Source organism: Microplitis mediator, chromosome 6 (genome assembly GCF_029852145.1).
Source record: "Microplitis mediator isolate UGA2020A chromosome 6, iyMicMedi2.1, whole genome shotgun sequence".
NCBI lineage: Eukaryota > Metazoa > Arthropoda > Insecta > Hymenoptera > Braconidae > Microplitis > Microplitis mediator.
Window position 1 is genome coordinate 9,354,813 of NC_079974.1, and position 14,515 is coordinate 9,369,327.

A 14,515-nucleotide genomic window follows, 5' to 3' on the forward strand; every position below is an offset into this window, starting at 1 on the left:
GGAGTATTTTTTAAATTTAAGTGGGAAAAATGACGTATGTTGTTATTGTTTAAATGTTTTTAAGATTAAAGTTTAAGGTATGCGGAAGGGTGGGGATATTTTTATAACAAATGACGCATTTTTTACTTATTAATACGTGTATACCTTATCTTATCTTCAGCAACTTTCACTTTTATTTTGTTATAAACAAATGAGTCAATTTTTTCTGAAAATTTACACTTTTATCTATTTTTCCCCCATTTTTTCACCAAAATTGTAGTGGGGATTCGTATTATAAAACCTCGATTTATCCGAGAAGTCAGTACAGTACAGTATACGTTTTTGTGTGTTAAGTTAGTGGTTAAATGTGTTTAACTCGATCGTTCCCTATCTGTGCTTATGGCTAAGTATAGTAATCCAATTTTTGAGTTATTTGTTCGACATCCATTCATTTTGGATTGGATTAGAGCTCAAGCTACATGCCCAGATGCAATCAATAGAATCGATCGCTTAATAGAAATAGTAAATCTAATAAGAAAATTGGAAAAGTTGCAAAATCGCATGATCAATAAATAAAAACAATGGAGCTAATAATCGACTTTGTTGGATTTAAAATGCCGAATTGTGCATTTGTTGTAAAGGAGCTGTGTATTATTGATATAAATAATACTAAATATACCAATGGATTGTATCATTGTCAGTATTGGCTATTCCAACCACCAATGGAATACATAAATGCTACAGTTATGCGTGAAAGTGAAGATGAAAATGGCGATCGACATGGAATCATGTGGGATATAGGCGATACACCATATGATTCATTTAAACCAATAATGGCTGAGTTAATAAAAAAAGTGCGCTACTTTTATGTCCAAGGAGCACAGGCGAGGGAAAGACTTGAAAAGATAATCGATTTTGCCGTTCCAATCATTGATCTACAGTTGATGCGACATTTTTCACTCGATTGCTTAGAAGAACTTAACAAACCACGATGTTTGCATCGTATCAAACACACAAAGAGAGGTCACTTCGCATGTGCATTTGGTACAACACAACAACTCAAGCACTGGTTTTTGAAGTATTGGGGTGTTGGGAAATCCTATGAAAAGTCTGTTCAACTGTTTTACCAATTAAATGATTTAAGGAAAATGGACGTCACTGACATTGCATGTCTCGATGATTTGTTCATTTTACGTTTTGCAAAATCACAAATTAAATTTGTATGGGATATACTTCCAGGGCATTTAAAGTATAATGAAAAATTAATGGACTATTCATTTTGTATCAAACATAACCCACTATCAGCTTCGAGCTATGATATTCCAGGAATATGGCTTTACCCGTTAAGAAAATATTGTACTACATGCAACAACATGAAAGATAATGTACGAAAATAAATTAATATCTAAACTTTATATGTATGTAGATCTTAACACTACTTATACTAATTAAAATAATCATAATAATAATAATGTATATTGAAAGGTATGATATAAATAAAAAAACAATAATTATAATGAAAGTCAGTTTTATTTCTTTCATCTCCCTCCTACTCCTCCTCCTCCTCAATACAATACATGTTTAAGTTAATTTTCTTACAGTACTACTTAATGGTTTATACTCAATTATACGATCGTGTAAAATAAGACAATATGCAGATGTTCGATCCGGAAACTGTTCATCAGATTCAAACTCAAGACGAATATCAACTGGTCCAGATTTAATAGATTCATTTTGCTTTGAACAGTCGATAATATAGAGTGGTGCTTCTTGTAAATATTCAGTTTTCGTCAATAATGGTTTCGATTCTTTATTATAGTATGATGTTTGAAAATTAGTATACATATCATATATTAAAGCATACTGATTACGACTAATGTTTAAATTTAAATTCCCATATGGATAACTTTGAGAATTGAGAAATAATTTTACATCTCTGATATTACAATGATCGAATTGACTGGCGTTTTTCGTTACATCATTTTTTCTAGCAGTTTGAAATCCTAGGATCACATATCGCGGCTTTTCCAATTGCGTCGAAGTCTTGATTGGCCAAACATGTTTCGTTGTTCGGGGGAGTAGCGGGTATTCATACAATTGCCATGTGCGAAAGCTTATTGATATAGCTGGATCATTAGCAATAAAATTGAGTGCTTGAATTTTTTGCTTGTCTGACATTGTGACGTATGGGACATTCCATTCTACCTTATTGAGAAGAAGTTTCACTATTTGAGCCCTCTCACCAGCAGCAGCAGGTGTATGTATATATGTATTAACATCAGAATTTGATCGTATAAGAATTAATTCATGTTTGGCATTCATGATAATGCGATTATAATCTTCGGCAAATCCAAGTATGTAATTTAGTGGTATAGAAATGTTGAAATATCCATCATCATTAGTCAATTTACTATCATTATTGATCAACCATCCAGCATTCTCCATTAAATTGACTTGCCCAGGACTCAAAGATATATAATTTTTCATGAGACTTGTAAGACCCACATTTTTACATCTATCAATTTCAACAGCATTTAATTCATAGCGTATTTCTTCAAACATATGACAAATAGCCATATTGACTAAGTTCATAGTTGCACCTGCACCGGTGCCATCTTCTTTCACAAATCTTCCGCAAATGTGCAAAGAACTTTTGCTTGGTAGAATGCATAAGTCCTGATGTTGAATACTGATTCTAATTTCATCACTATTGTTAAATGTTGATGAAGCATAAGGTTGATGTGAATGAACCTCATAGTGAGAAATTGATTCATCAAAGATGATTGGTTTCTGAATGTCTAAGATTTCCGCCATGGTAATATAATGCAGCACAAATTAACTTTCCTTATTTTGCCAATCTTCCACGTAATTTTAATCCTAGACTTTTGAGGAATTCCACGTTCTGGGGTGTTAGCACTCTGACAGGAGCACGATGACTGATGGGTTTCAGACATGATGATCCACTTTTATAGCTGCCGCCAATCTTTTTATCAAATACAATCCCCATTATTTCACTGATTTTATATGCAATCTTATTGTAATCGTTTCACTACGAAAATTCACCAAATTCCCATCTTGATCAACAATTCGCAGCTGAAGATTATGTATTGACTGTACTGCGACTGGTAAGTAAATGATGTGAGATGGTACTTCAATGATCTTATAACCTGGTGCAACACTTGGGAAAAATTCATGGACTGTGTGAACTTTATGGTTATTCATATATGCACCATTAGTAATATTGCACTCAACTCGCAGTGCATTGATTTTAAGGATTTTTATTGGTAAATCAGATTTGTGTATAAGGTACGGTGCAAGGCGACGATTTCCAAATCCCAATAATGATGCGATTGAATCTTTCGGTTCAAAATTTACAATTCGATTACATTTAATTTCACTATGTAATTCATTGTTATTTGCTTTGATACTCAACTCTACACCCTCAGGTAATTCCTTTATCAAATACTTTTCAATGTCACGTAGTTCATAACTTCCGGTAGGTATCAATATAATTTTATCTGCTTCCTTTCTATTTGCGCTGGATAAATAGAACTTATTACAACCTTCATCAACATTAGGTATAGAATTGAATGTTAATAATTCTACAAGTCCCAAGACATAAGTTTTTTCCGGTGACAATTCAATCGGTGGGAAATATTGAGCTTCCAATGTGGAGGTAGCTCCAGATAGTGTTAACGTCAACGAATCAGCCATGACTAAACACACATCAATCAATCCACACCCATTTATAGTTCATTATTGAGGAATTTTAAACACAAATGTCCACATATAACAGTATCATAATCTTGATACTTCTGATGATTATATTTAACGCTACCAACATCGAGATATTTCATGAGATCATATGGTGGTTGGAGGTTACCAAAGCTGTCAAAATAGATGACGTCATCACCATTCTTCTTGTATGCAACCCAATGAGTTCCACTACCATTTTTATCATCTAGATTTATGATTGCTGATTCTTTTTTCCATGGACCAGACTTTGGTAAATTATTTCTCATAAAAACACCTCGGAAACATGGAATTTTTAAATCCTTTGCATACTTGATTAAATCGAAATTGGTGAGAGCTCGATGAGGTAGCGTTACACGTTTTTTGGTGGAGGACTCGAGAATAATCCCATTCCAGTCTTGTACGGTGACAAGTATAACCCTTTACCTAAGGCTATAGCTTCCATTGTTGAATTATGCCGTTGAGCCTCCTCCAATTCCCGTCTGGCTTCCCTAGTCGCCATTACAGTTTTAGCGATACCAGCAGCGCCCCCAGCTAATGCACCAGTAGCGCTTAAGCCAGCAAAAAGTGGTAATAAAAATGGTAATAATCCACCCGCTTTTATTTGTGGCATTGGAAATACACGTGATGATTGTATGTTTTTTTTCCCACCAACCATTTTTACAGCTTCACGAGCACCTCGCAATGCAGACTCATACGGTGAAATTTACTCATTCCCCCGTAAAAGTACACTTCCATTCATAGTTTTTTTAGCTGATTTTATAATTTGCCTGATGGGAACAAGTTTTTTTTTTTTTTTCTTCACTGTCTTCTTTTTCTTTTTACCATTTCTTTTGGACTTCCCCCTCTTTATTTTCAACTCTTTTTTAAGTAATATTCCACCAACTTTTGGTGTTATTTCACCATTTTTTCGTGGTACTCGTATCCTACGAGATTTAGATACTAGAGGCACATCTAACATATGGCGGGGTACTCGAATATTCTTTTTCATGCCCATACCCAAACTTCTCTTGACTCGCATGGTTTTATTGACCCCCCAAGCCACGGCTTTTTCACCAAGGCTAGCATCTTTTGCATGAAGACGTTGCAAAGCTTTTTCAGCCAGATCTTTATCAGCTGCATGACGTGCCGCCATATTGTTTGGATTTTTAGAATAAGCAATGTCATGCGCTTTACATGCTCTGTCCAGAGGATTTATACCTGGATCACCTCGAGCTAACCTTTTCGTTAATTTTGTACCAGGTCCACAGTACTGATATCCCGGCACATGTAATTCTATTGGTAATTTATTTATTACACTGTTGACTAAACCTTTGCCACGCTTAGTTTTGACTTTACTGGTACGTCCACTCTTAGCCATTGTAGCTTTATGACTGATCTCAATCGTATAAATACTCGGTACTAATAGGTATATCGTTGAGTTAGAATTGAGTCATCGGCGGATTAACGTAATATTTAGTGTTATCTAAAATAATTCAAAATGAAGTTTGAAAAACAGACAGCTAAATTACCTGTGATCAATTTTGATCAAATAATTCAAGGTGATGAGAAAAAAATTCAAAAACGTCATGGCGCACTGCTACCAAATACTGTTCGAGCGGTCCTTTGTGGGCCATCAAATTGTGGGAAAACAAATGCACTCCTTGCACTAATTACTCATCCTAACGGTTTGAGATTTGAGAACATTTATGTATACTCTAAATCACTGAGTCAACCTAAATATAAATTCTTAGAGTCAGCACTACAGCCTATAGAAGGAGTTGGATACTTCCCATTTAATGATCATGAATCAGTTGTTAATCCAGATGATGCGCAACCAAATTCTCTTATGATATTCGATGACGTAGCTTGTGAGAAGCAAGATCATGTCAGAGCATATTTTTGTATGGGGCGACACAAAAATGTTGATAGCTTTTATCTCTGTCAAACCTATACACGTATACCAAAACATCTGATACGTGACAATGCCAATTTTCTTGTACTTTTTCGTCAAGATGAAATGAATTTGAAGCACATATATGATGATCATGTGAATACAGATATGCCATACAGTGAATTCAAAGATTTATGTTCAGCATGCTGGAATGATAAGAAAAGTGATAACAAACACGAATTTGTTGTTATTGATAAGGATAGTGAATTGAATAATGGACGTTATAGAAAAGGTTTTGACTGTTTTATAAGTATAAATTAATCATCACTATACAAATTGACACAGTTATAAAGGACATTCAAGAGTGCAAACATGGCGTGTAGAAATATTTCTCAGCAGAAAGATATGCTGCTACAAATATCTAAAGTTAGTGATGCAATAAGACAGAAACATAAAATATTAAAAGTTGATAAAGACACTTCGGAACAAACTGCAAATGAAATGTTTAAACCTATAGTGACACCGTTAAGGACGTTAGTTGAGAATTCAAAGGCTTTGAAACAAGAAATTAAAAAAGAGGATGAATCAGTGCAAAATTTTTTTCTGAAGAAACGTGAACATAGTGACTATCAAACTATTAATGATAATAGTGACATACATCATGGTCAGAATACTTATGATGATTTAAATGTAAACAGTACTAGTAGCATCAACTTGGATGAAACCATTATATCGAACCCTCCAACCTCTACAAGCACACCACTGAAATATGATAACTCTATATCTAAATATATTGAGATGCTGAATAAAAAAAATCCTAAAGGCCTAGATACAAGATTTGGTATTCGTAAAAAAAATAACCAATTATTTTTTGGTAATTCACCTGTCCAATTTGGTGATAATACTATTTTAGTGAATCATCAAAATCATATCTTATCTCCAGGGCTTATAGAATTGTTGTTTAAAAGTGATCCAAATGAAAAATCTATTACTAAAAATGACTTAGATGTGTACCATAAACTGATCATATCCACAAATACACACAAGAAAAATTATGAATCTGAAAGAAGTCTTTATGTTGATAAGAGTACTAAATATATTAAATATATTGCTGACTTTGTTGGATCACCAATAAAAAGAGGTAAAGGGCTACCTAACTTTATGACTGTTTCAAAGAAACGAAAATATGTGGATTATATTTATTGGGATGATCCTAATGAACTTGTAGATCGCCTTCGTCTGTTGATAGCATCTCAAACAGCTGGCAACTCTAGTCATTCGAATGAGATAATTTCAATTATTGAAGAGCTGCGCGAAGCTGAAATTATTTATTAAGAGGGGCATTAACAATAATTTATCGTTTATAAAGAAACATTCGAGAAGAGCGGATCATCAAAATGGGTATCGATATATTTGGACGTGTATCTTCACAATCGAATGAGGCGCAATTTAAAGGCTGTAGTAGTGGTGTTGGACCGCCTGGAAAAGGTTTCAAGTTATCAGATGATGGACAGTTCGACTTGGATGGAAAAAGGTTATGTAATGTTGCAGAACCTAAGAATGGAAGTGATGCAATCACATATAATACCATGAAAATTGCAATAAAACAAGAATTAGACAGTGTAAAAGCAATCAGTGACTACAATAAACATCGTATAACTGATCTTGAAGATAAAGTAACGGTTGAAATAGTTAAGCTAGAGAATCAAATGATAAGTAGAGATCAAGACCTCATTAACAAATTGACAACCAAAGTGAGTGCATTAGAAGAGAGTCATAGTGAACTGGTTCTATATAGCCAAACGCAAGAAAATCGTATATCAACGCTTACGAGATCTGTAATACGTAATGGTGGAATATTAGCTGATTTTGAACGTAGAATATCTAAACTTGAAAAACATGGAAAATAAGAAGAAAGTCATAGCTCAAGAGCTTCACAAACCAGCACGAAAAAATTATACTCGTCGTCATGTTGACATTCGAGGACTTGATGAAACTTGGCAAGCTGATTTGGTTGAGATGATACCATACTCTTCAGCTAATAGTGGATATAAATATCTACTCACAATTATAGATAATTTTTCAAAGTACGCTTGGGCAGTTCCAATCAAAAGTAAAAGTGGCAGTGACGTTAAAAACGCTATGAAGTCTGTGTTACAGCAAGGGCGGAAACCTAAAAATCTTCATGTTGATCAAGGCAAAGAATTTTATAATAAAGAATTCAAAGATCTCATGAAACATTATAGGATTCATATGTACTCAATATTTAGTAATTTGAAGGCCTCCATATGTGAACGTTTCAATCGAACCCTTAAAAATAAAATGTGGCGCAAGTTTACAGAACGTGGAAATTACAAATGGATCGATATACTTGAGGACTTGATCGATAATTATAACCACACGAAACATCGGACAATCAAAAAGAAACCTGCAGATGTAACTGTCGGTAATGAAGAACACATACTTCAGACAATTTACAAACCTCTTCAAAGTAAACAGGCGCGAAAACAAAATAAATTTAAAGTTGGAGATAAAGTTCGAATAAGCAAGTATAAACATGTGTTTGAAAAGGGTTACACACCAAACTGGACGACTGAAATTTTCACAATTAAGACAATACAAAAAACAAATCCAACAACATACAAGCTGATTGATTATCAGGATCAACCGATCGAAGGAGGATTTTATGCTGAAGAACTCAGTAAAGTCAAGTATTCAGATGTTTATCTAGTTGAGAAAATAATTAAAAAACGTGGAAATAAAATGTACGTTAAATGGCTAGGCTTTGATAATTCACATAATAGTTGGATTAATGAGTCTGATTCATAAAATTATCATGTATTTTCTATAGTATTAATAAATAAAAATTATAATAATAAACAATTCTGAGTTTTTATTTTAATATCAACCATATTTATTTAAATTTATTTTTTACGAACTTAGAATTAAATACATTTTATCTATATTATTATTATCTAGTTTTTATCTTTTTACTTGATACTTGATAACCCCAAGGTAAAGTATCAGTTGAGGTGTCACTTAATTTCCTTTTATTATCGTTCCAACTTAATGCTAATTTACTTTGTTTAATTGTTTTAACTTCATGATGACTACTTCTTATCAAATATTGATGTTTTGTTATATTTACATGATCAACCAGACAAGTCATAAAATCATCAAACGTGATCTTTCGCAAAGTGGATCCTTTGACACCCTTAGCTCTCTTTTTAGCTATATTATTCTTATGGATTTTGAATGCATAAAGTTTTGCTCGTAACCCACAAAAATCGGTTATTATTTGACCATTATACTCATCTTTCATAAGTCCAATCACTTTTTTATTTTTTAATGGAATGTTGTAAACATTATTTTGCGGGTAGTCAGAGGTATCAAATTTGTCAATGTCACGTTGAATTGTATTATAAATATTTGGTACTTTAAAATGATAAATTAAACTATCGGTATCTGTATATAATAATTTTGCTTCACTATCATTAAAATTTTTCTGAATATAATTATAGTGGAAATCATATATATAAGTTTTTGATAAATCTAAGATACTAAAACCAATGTAAATTGGTTTATTAAAAAATAAATTGACTTTCTTTAATTGTATTATAACTAGGTCTTTACCAAAAATTGTAAAACTATGGAAATTAGGTTTTGATATTAGAGATTTTGCTCCATATCTACCTGACCATTTGGTAACTATTCTTACATCTGTATATTTTCGAACGTTTTCCATAGTTTTACCAAATACAGCATTATTCATGAGCTTAAAAAAGTTTTTTTCAAATTCATTCTTGGCATTTTTGCGACAATCTGTATTTTTATCTATATATGGCTTTAACCAAGCTGATTGATTGAATTTCAAGACTCGATGAACTTTTACAAGCTTCATTCCTAAATGAAGACACTGTTTTAAATTTATATAATGAATAACATATTTTTGTTTGGAATGAAGTGTAGTAGCTAGTTTTGAATATTTACTCCCCGGTGGTATAAAATGTTCAGGGCACAGAGGTAAATCTTTATGTTGATCGTGTAATTCAATTGGATATTCTAAGTCTACTTCTAAAATATATCCAATTGTTGGACTATCATTAAAAAATTTGTTTACATCATGTACATCAATATCATCATCATGTATCCATTCAAAAGAACCTTGTAGTAAAGGCATACTCATAGCTGCCCCATATAGATTATTCACATCATAATACATGATATATGACTCATCTTCACTTTGATTAAAATCATCACCCATAAATCGATTATTAGCTTTTGCATATCGATTTGCACATTGAGAAACACCACCTCTTATACCTTTCTCAAAAAATAATGTCATCTCCGGATCATCTAATAAATCTAATTTTATATCTGTAAGCTTGAGCATTGCATCAAAAGCAAGTCCCGGCGCAGTGTAGTAATGCAAAGGATCTAATTCATATGTTTTATAACAACTGCTACGAAAATTTTCAAATATATCAGCCAACAATAAGACATCTGTTTTTAAATATAAATCTGAATATTCACCAAGTGTCTTTATATTAAATTTATCCCAAACTTGTTTAGCATAATTGTAATCATCATCTGAGATATCACAATCATTAAGCTTAGAATAAAATAATTTTTTATCTGGCAATTGAGTATCATCAAGTTTTTTTATCGAATCAATATATTCATATGGAAATACACCTTTACGTGTAACTAATTTAAATTGCTCTGAATCGGAATAATACTTTTGTGTAATTTTTTTATCATCATTATCAAGATATGAAGCTAATTTTTCAATACTTGATGCCATAAAACGAAAAGAATCTATAAATCTCAATTGTACAGATGTATTTTTGATTGACTTGGTGAATGCAATATATTTTTCCTTATTAATTGGTAAAATATTTACTTGACCATCAAAACATGTAGCTAATGAACTTATAATAAAATGTGAGTCATAACCAGATAGATTATGAAAAACTACTGGAATAGTCTGAGTTTGCTTATAATTCAAATTACATGAATTATGAGCTGGGCCTCGATACTTTCCAGTAAAATGGCAATGATCGCGACATCTTATTTCATTGGCTAATTTAAATGGTTTTCCACAGATGTGACAAAGTTTTGAATTATTATGATAATGTTGCTCATCAATTGTGAGCGGTAACATTTTAACATTATTTTTTAAAAGTTTGTTAACATTTCTACCTAAGATTTCTAATTTTCTTAAAAACCATATAATACAATCAGGTGAACGATTGATTTCGAACTTAGATAAAGAATTGTCATAATTACACTGCAGGTAATAAGCTACACTGTGAGGGACATGCTTTTGTGTATCATCTGCACCGATCTCGAGAGTACATTCAAGGTCGGCATAGACTACAAACGGTACTGGATCCTTATATTTTAAATTTTTAAAACTTAGTACCTTATCTTCATCTTTCTCCGGCAATCTCATTCGTACTTTATTATATTTCAAACAATCAGGTGTGTGTTTCTCAAGTGTACGTTGAAACTTAAAATGATTTAAACATCGATCGCAAAACCATAATCTTGATTTAGACTTTGAAATTTGACATTTGACTAGTCGAGAGAGATTTTTAATCAAAGCAAAATGATGTATAGGTTGAAAGCTATCGGGATTTTCATCATCATCATGCAAAGTAATATCCGTCTCAACCATTAATAAGTGAATAGTTTCTTTATCAGATCTATTTAAACTTAAATATAAAGGAACTATAATATTATCTATATTATCTTCATTATTTTTAACAGTTTCCGATTCTATACCGTAAACGTTGATTCTTAAATTATTCAGTTTTTCAAATTTAGGGATATCTTTGAGAGATATCGGAAATCTAATACCTTGATGGTTGAAAACTGCATCCACATGTTGATATGATGACACTCTTTCAGAATGGTTATTTCTTGCAGGAAACAATGCAGCTTTGATGCACCACAGAAAACAGTAGACATCATTATTCTTGATGTTTAGAACAGCCTTCTTCAGTTTAATATTTTGGGGTAGATTCACATATGTTGAAAAACCAACTTGCAGTGGAGCGTATCGTGATATATTTACAATCAAGTTTATAATTTCACTCAAACTCCACCCCGAATCTTTCTGATTGAATTCTTCAACTTTTTTCAATAGCGGCTCATATACACTATCATTGAACCAATCAGCAAGTGAAGTAGATATTAAAATATCATCACTTTTAGTTTTGAAGGATTTATTGTCTTTTATCGTAACGTCACTTTTAACATTTTCAAAACCACATAAAAGAGTGACGCTTACTTTGAGGTTTCCCTCATGTTCTCGAATATTATTAATTTTTTCAATTATTAAAACTTTCGCATCATTTAAAAATGCTCTCAAGTCAATATGCCCCAGGTTAACAACACAACCGGTCTTAATTCTATTTTGGAAGGCATTTTCCAAGTCTCGCCATTGAACAATATTATTAGCATTGAGAGCACCACCAGTCACTGGCTTAGATAATTGTAAAAATTTATCACTATACCAGCACAGAAGTGAGATGTTAGTTTGTAAGTTTTTCCTCTCATAAACACTGCTTTTACGTTCTAATAATAATTTATTGAACTGTTCACAAGTGTCATTACAAATTCTTATCCACGTGAGACATTTCTCTTCACTCACAGCATCAAGCTGAGATAATAGCTCATAAGCTTGAGCTACTGTTTTAATAACACTATTATATTCAGCGATAGACATTATGATTTTCTGATACAATTCCAAATCAATAATAATGTATAATTATTGGAGTTTTCACAGTTAAAACGTGTTTAACGTAAAAAAAAATCAACTGATGATGTTTACTGAAAACTCTTTCTTTATATAGATAATGATAAAACTTCTAACCAATGGGCAATCTTGAAGTTATCATTTTTTTATATCATTTCTAGGAAAAACAATTTCTCTTTTAAATGTTTAACAATATGATGCATTCTAAAAAAATTTGAATGTATAAATTTTAAGATAAGGGTACTTGAAAGTATGCATTTTATTTTCTTCATCATTGATATTTTTTATTTGTCTATTTATCATTATTATTATTATTATTTTATTTTCATGATTCATTACAAAAAAATTTTAATTGAAAAATTTGGATGTACATATATGTGTAGCAGTGAATCACCTTAACATAATTACTTAAAATTATGAAAATAATGATTTTTAACAATTTCTTTAATATTATTTGATAAAAAAATATTTTTTATTTTTTATTGCCTCTCTTAACTGATTCAAAGAGACTAAAATAATCTAATGCACAATCATAATTATGTAAAATTATAAAAGATAATTATTTTTTAACAATTTTTAAATGTTATTTGATGAAAAATATTTTTTTATTGCCTCTTAACTGATTCATAATTATGTTAGTTTATATTTTCTCTATAGTGCTGTGATAAGAATCTTAGTGGAAAAAATATTTTTTCAACATTGCATTAAAAAAAAAAAAAAAAACCTTTGCCACATAAGGTATACTAATAATAATTGTAGATAAGAAATCATTAAAAATATAATTTAAACCTCTTATGGGTTATTTGTATTGGAAACGAAAGTGAGAAATTTTATGACCTTTATACAAATAAGACCCTTATCTTACATAAACTCAAGTGTATAATGACGATTTTTTTTTCAGTTAAATCTAAATAACCCACTTAAAATGCTACTCTATTTTATGATAGGATTAAAAAACTTACAACTGATTGTATTGATAACAATGTTGAAAAAAAATAAACGAATTATCACTAATTATCATCCATACAAATAACCATTAAATAATATATTCAAAATATGATTTAATTAAACCATAAATGACTGTCATATACGAGAAAAATATTTAAATTAGATTAAAACCCAAAATGAAATTAACAAATTTCTCATGTATAAAACTTTTAGTATGTAAATAATCAGTTTGAAAAATTTTTCAAGATCTCTTGATATAGTTTATTTAGAAGCTTACTAATTTGTATTTGTTTTTTATATGGAAAAGCTTTAATTATAATTTTATTTAAATTTAAGAAATGAGATTATTTTTTATGGAAATCATTTAGATTAAGCCAATGAAATTATCAAATTTCTCATGTATAAAACTTTTAGTATGTAAATAATCAGTTTGAAAAATTTTTCAAGATCTCTTGATATAGTTTATTTAGAAGCTTACTCATTTGTATTTCATTATATGGAAAAGCTTCAATTATAATTTTATTAAAATTTAAATAAGAAAAATCATTAGGACATATATAAATTTATTTAATAATTGTTTTCATAACATATAAATTTTATAGAAAAAATTTTTATGGGTGGAGCTCAAAATTTATTTTTGATGGTAGTGGAAATAGTCATGAGATTTTTGTTAACTTTTACTGAAACGTTTTGGCTATTGGTCATTTCAAGATAATTATGGGTAGGACATTTTTTTTCAATATTTAAGTAGGGGTTTGTAGTATATAAGTAGGTGCATTTTTATAATATAACATATATTCTACTCAAAACTTCAAAGTGTAGTGCAACTTTGAATTTTTACAGTTAAAAATTTTTTTTTCATTGAATTCATAATAAGTGTACGTCATCAAGTCAAACTTTTAATCAAAAAAATTTTTTACAGTTTTAAAATTTTTTTAAATTCAACACAAGTGTAATTCGGTAAAACGTTCAATTTTTTAAAAGTTTTTTAAATTTCATTTGAATTTTTAAAAGTTTAGTGTGTGTTTGTGTTTGTGTTATTAAGTAAAAACAATCTTCAAATTTTTAAATCTTTTTGGTTTTATATCAATTCTTCTTCAAGAATAAAAATGTAAGTACATAAATCTGAGTTATTTTTTTATAACATTCTTATTATTTTCTTGTTTCCATTTTTTTTTCATTTTGATTTAAATTTTTTG

The 14,515-nt window shown here is 30.6% G+C and overlaps 1 protein-coding gene across 1 annotated transcript; it reads right to left on the reverse strand.

Moving 5' to 3' along the window:
• Positions 1 to 1,560: 1,560 nt before the first annotated feature.
• LOC130670496 (uncharacterized) lies at positions 1,561 to 2,793 on the reverse strand. Its single transcript, XM_057473906.1, has one exon. It carries the CDS (start codon positions 2,791 to 2,793, stop codon positions 1,561 to 1,563), a length of 1,233 nt encoding a protein of 410 aa, XP_057329889.1.
• Positions 2,794 to 14,515: the final 11,722 nt, after the last annotated feature.

Coding starts and splice junctions, on each gene's coding strand:
- LOC130670496 (XM_057473906.1), bottom strand. CDS start 2,793: ATGGCGGAAATCTTAGACATTCAGAAACCAATCATCTTTGATGAATCA.